The 10,000-nt window shown below is 50.9% G+C and overlaps 1 protein-coding gene across 1 annotated transcript in view; it reads left to right on the top strand.

The window, feature by feature from the left end:
* Positions 1–9,984, top strand: part of LOC134065667 (protein AF-10-like) — a 72,125-nt gene extending 62,141 nt beyond the window's left edge. Inside the window, exons 15-20 of the mRNA XM_062520653.1 lie at positions 2,252–2,464; positions 2,705–2,775; positions 3,615–3,964; positions 6,787–6,886; positions 7,465–7,842; positions 8,306–9,984. Coding sequence (XP_062376637.1) covers positions 2,252–2,464; positions 2,705–2,775; positions 3,615–3,964; positions 6,787–6,886; positions 7,465–7,842; positions 8,306–8,353 — 1,160 coding nt within the window. The 3' untranslated portion in view covers positions 8,354–9,984. The remainder of the gene's footprint in view (positions 1–2,251; positions 2,465–2,704; positions 2,776–3,614; positions 3,965–6,786; positions 6,887–7,464; positions 7,843–8,305) is intronic.
* Positions 9,985–10,000: the final 16 nt, after the last annotated feature.

Raw genomic sequence — 10,000 nt, 5'->3', positions numbered from 1 at the left:
GTGTGTGTGTGTGTGTGTGTCGTGTGTGTCGTGTGTGTCGTGTGTGTCGTGTGTGTCGTGTGTGTCGTGTGTGTCGTGTGTGTCGTGTGTGTCGTGTGTGTCGTGTGTGTGTGTGTGTGGAGCCTCTCCTATTTGCTGCAGCACGTGATGTTAGGTGATGTGCGTGAATCAAGAGCATCTCTTATCAAGAGCTTGGAACACAATGAGAGAACAGGAGAGAAAAAGAGAGAGGAGAGAAGAGGAGAGTGCGTGCGCGCGTGCGCGCTTGTGTGTAGACGTGTTCATGGGTGTAGTTGGGTGTAGTTTGGTGTAGACCTGCACGTGGGTGGATGTAGACGTGTGTGGGTGTAGACGTGTGTGGATGTAGACGTGTGTGGGTGTAGCTTGGTGTAGACCTGCACGTGGGTGGAGTCGGTTGCTTCAGTTCAGCAGGAGATGAAGGAGTGGGCAGAGCTCTTCTGGTGTAATTATTTTTATTGAGTATTTAATATGAAACCAGTGGAGGTAAACATCAGGTAGCTGTTGTTGAAGGGCTGTCACTTGATGCGGGTTAATTGTCTTACTTCTATTATTGTGCTGTAATTAATATATTAAATGGGACAAACTCCCTGGTGGCACACAGACTTCGCTTTAGAGTCAAACGTCTCGTTCAGTGCTGCCATGTAATGTGTGTGTGTACTTGTGCGTGCACGTGTGTGTGTGTGTGTGTGCGTGCGTGTGTGTGAGGGGTGAATGTCAATCAGAGCGTAAGCCCGTTTGAAGTGTGTAATTATGCCCGTCTCGGAGATTATTATTTTAATGGCAAACTAGATTTTAATGAATTAATTGAGCTGGTTTACGCCAGTAATTATGAGCCTTTATTACGCAGCCTCTTCTTATTCTGCACTCACTCGGTGCGCAGATAAATCACTTGGAGAGCTCCTGGCAATAAAGCTGTGTGCGTGTGTGTGTGAGTGTGTGAGTGTGTGAGTGTGTGAGTGTGTGCGTGTGTGTGCGTGTGTGTGTGTGTGTGTGTGTGTAACGTATAGCACTAAGTTAGACATGCACACTGTTGGACCTCTGTGTGTGTGTGTGTGTGTGTGTGTGTGTGTGTGTGTGTGTGTGTGTGTGTGTGTGTGTGGAACGTATAGCACTAAGTTAGACATGCACACTGTTGGACCTCTCTGTGTATGTGTGTGTGTGTGTGTGTGTGTGTCGGACCTGTGTGCATTTGTGTGTGTGTGTGTGTTGGACCTGTGTGTGTGTGTGTGTGTGTGTTTTTAATGTGTTTTATGAGGAGCAGCTGTAAGGGAGGAAGTGCTGCTGGGGAATGTGTGTGTGTGTGTGTGTGTGTGTGTGTGTGTTGAAGGGGTCTGTCAGGAAGTGACTTGCAGGCTGTGTATTGTGTGTTATCCAGCCACAGCCTTTATAGGGGGCTGAACCGTTGAGATTCAGTGGAGAGAAGGAAGTGCCTGGTGTGTGTGTGTGTGTGTGTGCACGTGCGTGCGTGCGTGTGTAAGAGAGAGAGAGAGAGTCGTTTCTGTTGTCAGGTCTCATTTGTTCATGCTCTCACCTTATTCTTCCCTTCTCCTCTCCTTTCCCATCTCTCTCTTCCCTTCTCCTCTCCTTTCCCATCTCTCTCTTCCCTCCTCCTCTCCTTTCCCATCTCTCTCTTCCCTCCTCCTCTCCTTTCCCATCTCTCTCTTCCCTCCTCCTCTCCTTTCCCATCTCTCTCTTCCCTTCTCCTCTCCTTTCCCATCTCTCTCTTCCCTCCTCCTCTCCTTTCCCATCTCTCTCTTCCCTCCTCCTCTCCTTTCCCATCTCTCTCTTCCCTTCTCCTCTCCTTTCCCATCTCTCTCTTCCCTCCTCCTCTCCTTTCCCATCTCTCTCTTCCCTTCTCCTCTCCTTTCCCATCTCTCTCTTCCCTCCTCCTCTTCTCCCCTCACCTCCTCTCTCCTCCTCTCCTCCTCCTCTCTTTCTCCTTCTCTCCTCCTCCTCATCCCCTCTCCTCTCCTCCTCCTCCTCCTCCACCCCTCTCCTCCTCCTCCTCCTCCACCCCTCTCCTCCTCCCCTCCTCCACCCCTCTCCTCTCCTCCTTTCTCCTCCTCCTCCTCCACCCCTCTCTTCCTCCTCCTCTCCTCTCCTCCTCCTCCTCCACCCCTCTCCTCCTCCTCCTCCTCCCCTCCTCCTCCTCCTCTCCTCTCCTCCTCCACCCCTCCTCCTCCTCTCCTCCACCCCTCTCCTCCTTCTCTCCTCCTCTCTGCTCCTGTAGTGGTGGGGATGCTGAAGTCGCTGCACCAGTTGCAGCAGGAGAACCGGCGTCTGGAGGAGCAGATCAAGAGCTTGACGATGAGGAAGGAGCGTCTGCAGCTGCTCAGCGCCCAGCTGGCCGTGCCCTTCACCTCCAGCAGCACCGGCGCCTCGCCACACACACACACACACACGCACACACACACACACACACACCCCAACCACGCACACGCAGGTGAGAGACATGCACGCGCGCGCACACGCGCACACACCCACACGCGCACACGCGCACACATGCGCACACACACACACACACCAATCACTCTCACTCACTCACACACACACCACACACACACACCAATCACTCTCACTCACACACACACACACTGTGTCAAGTGTCTGTCCACCATCAGTCCACCCCTGACCCTGTGTGTGTGTGTGTGTGTGTGTGTGTGTGTCTCTTTCGCTTTGTCAGATCTGCTGAGCGGCAGCAGGAGCATTCAGCTGGGAGGAGGTGTTCTTACAGATCCCACCCACACTTCTCAGGTGAGGCTCACACACACACACACACACACACACACACACACACACCACTCACACTTCTCATGTGAGACTCGCACGCGCGCACACACACACACACACACACACACACCACTCACACTTCTCATGTGAGACTTGCACGCAGGCACACACACACACACACACACACACACACACACACACACACACACACACACACACACACCTGCCTCAGTTTACTACAGTACCTCTCCGTGTGTGTGGAAGTTTTAAGTCCTTAGAGCAGTATGAGCCTGAGGCTGTGAACTAGCGCTGGTGTGTCCTTCCCAAATGGTGTGTGTGTGTGTGTGTGTGTGTGTGTGTGTGGACTCCCAAATGAAGGGTTTTGCTTTCAGTGATCAGAAGCGGTAGATAGTGTTATTGTTTAGCGTTGGCATGACGTTGACCCTTCTGGTTGACCTCTCTCACTCTGCGTCTCATATCGCAGTAAGACAGAAGAACGCGTCTTAGCTTCTCAGAACTGACCTTGATATGAGAACTGACCTTGATATGAGAACTGACCTTGATATGATATGAGAACTGACCTTGATATGAGAACTGACCTTGATATGAGAACTGACCTTGATATGATATGAGAACTGACCTTGATATGAGAACTGACCTTGATATGATATGAGAACTGACCTTGATATGAGAACTGACCTTGATATGAGAACTGACCTTGATATGATATGAGAACTGACCTTGATATGAGAACTGACCTTGATATGAGAACTGACCTTGATATGATATGAGAACTGACCTTGATATGAGAACTGACCTTGATATGAGAACTTATAACAAACTGAACTCCCTCCCTCCCGCAGGACATTGGTGGCCATGGTAACAGCAGCAGTGGGGGCAGCACGTCGTCGCTCTCCACGCCCCCGTCTGTGTCCCACAGCCCCCCCCAGCCGCAGGTCAACGGCGCCATGGTGCCCCCCTCGGCGGGCATGCTGGGGGTTGGCATGGGGACGGGCGCGGGGGTGCCGGTGGGTCTGATGGGCGCGCTGCAGGGCGGAGGGGGCGGCGGCATCATGAGCGGCATCGTGGGCGCCCTCAACGGCGTCATCCACGCCTCGCCCGCCCTCGGCCAGACCGCCAGCCCCCTCCAGCAGCACGCCAACGCCAACGCCGCCTCCGTCGTCACCAGCGGAGCCGTGCCCATCAGCAGCAGGTACGTGCCCACTAGCAACCGTCATATAGCTACGCACCACAACACCATGCCCACCAGCAACCATCATATAGCTACGCACCACAACACCGTGCCCACTAGCAACCATCATATAGCTACGCACCACAACCATCATATAGCTACGCACCACAACACCGTGCCCACCAGCAACCATCATATAGCTACGCACCACAACACCGTGCCCACCAGCAACCATCATATAGCTACGCACCACAACACCGTGCCCACCAGCAACCGTCATATAGCTACGCACCACAACACCGTGCCCATCAGCAACCATCATATAGCTACGCACCACAACACCATCATATAGCTACGCACCACAACACCGTGCCCACCATATAGCTACGCACCACAACACCGTGCCCACTAGCAATCATCATATAGCTACGCACCACAACACCGTGCCCACCATATAGCTACGCACCACAACACCGTGCCCACTAGCAACCATCATATAGCTACGCACCACAACACCGTGCCCATCAGCAACCATCATATAGCTACGCACCACAACACCGTGCCCATCAGCAACCATCATATAGCTACGCACCACAACACCGTGCCCATCATATAGCTACGCACCACAACACCAGCAGCAACCATCATATAGCTACGCACCACAACACCGTGCCCATCAGTAGCAGGTACGTGCCCACCAGAACACATAGCAGACCTTCTCACCTGTCGCTCCTCATTGGAGTAGAGTACCTAGAATAGGGACGTCCCTCTCCATCTTCAAAACAAGTCTGAGAACCCATCTCTTCAGAGAACCTCCTCTCATAGCACTACTTACAACTAGTCTGGCTTATCCTATGGACAATTGGACAATTTTCTTCTTTTTTACCTTCTTGGCTTGTTGAATTTTGAATTTTGGTATCCCAGAAACAGAAGTGTGATTCTGAATGCCTTACACTTGACTGTCTTATGCCGTGTGTATTAGTTGTGATGTGAAGGTGTGTGAACTAGTGAGCGTGAGAAGTGTGGTCTCAGAGAGAGATGGCGCTTCTGCTGCAGGTGTTTGTGGGCACGAAGGTGGTGAAATTAGGTTTTGCATGCAGTGGAATTCACGCAGGTGCTCTCGGAGTGTGTAATGCCTCCTTCCGTCTGTGTGTGTGTGTGTGTGTGTGCGCGCGCGTGTGTGTGTGTGTGTGTGTGTCTGACTTCCTTGCTTGCTTTGGATTGCAGCAGCCCAGCCGCAGGCAAAACCAGGTGAGGCTCGCTGGCGTTGCAAGTTGCTAGCCTGCTCTCAGAAACGTCTTCTGTGCTTTAGAGTCTTAGAGTCTGTGTGTGTGCGTGGGTGTGCGTACGTGAGTGTGTGTGTGTGTGTGCGCATGTGTGTGTTGCATGCGCCTGTGCATGTTTATTCAAGTGCTCGGCCCAAAGCGCTCTCACGAGCATTGCATCTTGGGAGCAAACCCCAAACTGATTTATCCTAACTAGTGTCCAGTCCCTGGCCGCTTGGTCTGCCGTGGCGTACAGTCCCGTAGGCTCTCTGAGACGGCCTTAGAGGAGTGTGTGTGAGGAGTGTGTGTGAGGAGTGTGTACACGGCTGGGGCGGGCGCCGCTGTTCCTCTCCAGAGTAAGCGGGCTGTTCTGGCTCTGGCTCACACTGTAGCGGAGTCGGCCATCAGAGCTGTTTATTTGAGAGCGGAAATAACACATTTGTCATTTGTTTTCATTGCACATGTGAGTTATTATTAGTGGCCGTGCATTTGGGATTAATGTGTTTGCACAGTTATGGGAAATGAGTTTGGTGTTGGGCATGGGGGAAAAGTATGTGTGTGTGTGTGTGTGTGTGTGTGTGTGTGTTTGAGTGAGAGAGAAAGAGAGAGACTAGTGTGAATGGTAGCCTATGTGTAGACGTGTATTTTTGTGTTATTTTTTTGTGTGTGTGTATACACACACCCAGCAACTACAGTATATAAAGTTGCTGTCTGATAAAAAGCAACAAAAAAAAGTTACATTTTACAAAAATGAAGCTTAAATGAATGTTTAGCAGCTGAGATGAGAAACATGTTGTGTTGAATGGCCACGTGGCATGAGCCTGCATTCTTGTTAACCTACAGTATGTATGCGCTCGCATTTCCCTGATGATCAAAACATCTTGCCGATGTATATAGCAGTAGTTATAAAACATGTAAAGCTTTACAATGAGTTATTTGAGTTGCACTTCATCCCCACCTTGGCCTCTTAGTGTCCCTGCATTCGAAAACGCTGTACTGTATGCCTACTTCTTTAGCCAATCTTTTCTTTAGCAACGCAGAGGATTCAAACAACGTTGTAGTTCAAAACTGCGTAGGCTAGTCCAGCCGGTCACCTTTAGAAACGTTGGTAGCTACTTGTGCGTGCTTCTTCTGCAGTTAAACGAAGTAGCCTATGAGCAGTTAATGCTCAACACTGCCACTAGTGGACGGAGTACAAAATAGATGACGTAATTAAGCATATTTTCAGGTCATTTAGATACCCAAAGATAGCTGTAGACTGAGAAGAAGGAGAGTATTTATAGTAGTAAGTCAAAATCGTGGGGTGGAGATGCATAGTTTTCATCAGACAGCGACGATATACAGCTCTGGAAAGCATTGTATATTTGTCTTATTGTGTGTGTTGCATGTTTATTTGTTAGCATAAATCCCTTGAGATGATGCATCTCATTTTCGAGGGGGTGTGTATATGTATGTGTGTGTGTGTGTGTGTGTGTGTGTGTGTGTGTGTGTGTGTGTGTGTGTGTGTGTGTATCTATACTGTGAAAGTTGAGTATATTTGTCTAATGTGTGTGTGTGTGTGTGTGTCCGTGTGTGTAGTGTCGCACGTCAGGGCCAGATCACTGAGCAGCAGAGGCAGTTCCTTCTACAGCAGCAGCAGCAGATCCAACATCTCCTCACCTCACCACAGACCACTCAGGTGAACACACACACACACACACACACACACACACACACACACACACACATACACAGGTACACACAGGTTCAGGTACAGGTACACACACACACACACACACACACACACACACACACACACACACACACACACACACACACACACACACACACACACACACACACACAGGTACAGGTACAGGTACAGGTACACACACACACACACACACACACACACTACAGTGCCCCACGCTCCATGACAACTCATCTCATGTCATCTCATCTCATGTCCACTGTCAGTCAGTTGCTGGACCAGTCACAAACCACCCATTCAACTCAATATCCTACATAAGTTCTCTCAACCCCTCTTCCAAATCCAGCTCAGTGTGATTTGTGTGCTAAGCAGATGCTTGTGTGTGTGCGTACGTACGTACGTGTGAGTGCTTATGTGTGTGCGCATACGTGTGTATGTGTGTGTGTGTGTGTGTGTGTGTGTGTGTGTGTGTGAGAGAGAGAGAGAGAGAGCATGCATGTGTGTGTGTGTGTGTGGTTGTGTGTGTGTTTCTGTGTTGGTAATGTGCACCTGTGCACCAGGAGCAGCAGCAGCAGCAAGCCCTGCTCTATCAGATCATGCAGCAGCAGCATCAGCACCAGCAGCATCAACAGCATCAACAACACCAACAACATCAACAACACCAACAACATCAACAGCATCAACAGCATCAACAGCATCAACATCAGCACCAGCATCAGCATCACCAGCAGCATCAGCATCATCAGGACCTCCAGCAGATGCAGCAGCAGCAGCAGCTCTCCTCTTCCTCCTCTTCTTCCTCCTCCTCCTCCATTCAGCTGCACCCCCTCGGAGGCCTGCTGCCCTCCGCCGCCTCCGCCCAGGGGTCCCCCCTCTCCTCCAACCCCTTCCTGGCCATGCACTCCGACCCTGCTGCAGCGGCCACCTCCGCGCAGAAGAACGCCGTGAGTGTGTGTGTGTGTGTGTGTGTGTGTGTGTGTGGAGATGTGTGTGTGTGTCTAAAGCAGAGTGGTGTGTGGTGTTGAGAGGAGAGCTGAGCATACATGTGGTCTGTGGTTTGAAGAGGGGCCGCCACCACATTGACCAGCGGAGAGCTGCTCTCTGGCTCGTCCTGCTCATCGCGCCGTTTCCACGGCTCCCATCTCCCCCCATCTCATGCTCCGCTTCATGACTTCAGGACATTTGAGCTGCGGCAGGATTTACACCCAATTAACACCTGATCTGTCTGCTTTTCCCCCTTTTATTTTTTATTCTCTCTGCAACTCTGGGCTTCTCCTGTTCTGTCCCTCCATCACCTTCTATCCTTCCCTCCTTTCTCTCTCTCTCTATCTCCCTCTCTCTATCTCCCTCTCTCTCCCCCCCCCTCTCTCTCTCTCTCCCTCTCTCTCTCTCTCCCTCTCTCTGCAGAGGTTATCAGAGAAGGCGGTGGCGGTGTCGGGGCAGGAGAAGACTTGACGTGCATGGGCTGTGTTCTGCCTGTAGGACAGCACTTCACCACACCAACCTCTCTCTCTCTCAGGGGCCTCGCCGGATCCGCACAGAACCAAGACGGACTATATCCTCATCAAACCCCACACCACCCTCACCGCACCCCACACCACCCCACCGCACCCCACACCCCACACCACCCTCACCAAACCCCACACCACCCTCACTGTACACCACACCACCCTTACCCCACACCACACCACCCTCACTGCACAGACTTCAGCTGCACAAAAACACACCACCCCACCCCACCCTCTCCCACACCACCCTCTCCCACAACACACCACCCCACCACCAGGCGTTCCATGCGACGCCAACACGCTCATGGCACACGCTGGAGATAACAGCACTGGACTGGGCGTTGGAGATAACAGCACTGGACTGGGCGTTGGAGTCGCTCGCTTCGGGGGAAAAAAACTGGGTCTGGATGCCGGAGAGAAGCAGACTGGCTGAACGCTCGCGCTGCGCTGCGGACACAGGAAGTGACACGGGTCCAGGGAGGGTGGTGCTAGGGCTGCTATTGGCTGGAGACGGTGCTGGTGGGGAGGGGCCATCAGGTCACACTTCTGGTCGTGGGATCAATCGTACTGTTCTCTCGTTTCTTCTCTCTTCTTTCCTCTCCTTTTTCCCGTTTTAATTGTGTTCTTTTTTTTTAATTATTTCGAAAAGAACCTCTGACCACTGTTACCTCTCAGAGCCTGTCCTTTAACGCAGAGTTTTAACGAGCATAGAGAAGCTGTAATGTAATACTAATATATGCGGACGACACTTGGACTCCCGGTGATGGTGATGGTGATGATGGGGAAGCGCTGTTGTTGTTGATGATGTTGTTGTTGTTGTTGTTGTTGTTGTTGTTGTTTTGTGGACGTGGGAATCCTGAAGTGACCTTTCACACGACTGCCTTCTGCCCGACCCCCGCTCGTCTCCAGCCACTCGAGGCATTCCAAAGCTCCCTGACCTCTGACCTGCTGTGCCGCGCCGCAACGCAACTCTCCCTCTCGGAGCACCTACCTCTCTCTCTTTATCTCTCTCTCGCGCGCTCCCACACACACACACACACACGCATACCTGGACCAGCAGCTACGAACCCAAACCCAAGTGCCTGGCGACCTCCACCTACACACCCCTACCCCCCCCAGCGTGACCAGTAGGCAGCATAAACTAGGAACTTTTTGTCTGCTACCGTACTGATTCACTCACTCACTCACTCACTCGTTCACTCTCTCACTCTCTCTCAGACTCCTCGTGTTTGATTATTAATGAGTTGCTTAAAGAACTGTCCACTCTGACTACTTTGCAAAGCTATTGTTTTGATGTTTTGAGATGCTACCCAGAATATCTGTGCTGCGATTGAAATAACAACTTTATATTGTCCTCCTTATTTATTTGCAATTTGTTTTGCATACATCAGGCACAAGAATACTATATTTTAGGAGGTATCAGTTTGTTCTTCAAGCTTTTTCATAGTATTGTACAAAATACTTTTGACACTCAAGAACCTTTGGGATCCTCTTGTAAAAGTTTTGATTTAAATAAATTGTCCTGTATTAGAAATATTGAAATACTTGACAATTAAAAATGGAGGTTCTTAGTCTTGTACATAGGGTATTTTTC

The sequence above is a fragment of the Sardina pilchardus genome, chromosome 19, assembly GCF_963854185.1.
Source record: "Sardina pilchardus chromosome 19, fSarPil1.1, whole genome shotgun sequence".
NCBI lineage: Eukaryota > Metazoa > Chordata > Actinopteri > Clupeiformes > Clupeidae > Sardina > Sardina pilchardus.
The sequence above is the reverse complement of the archived record's forward strand: the minus strand, read 5'-3'. Positions and strand labels throughout refer to the sequence as shown.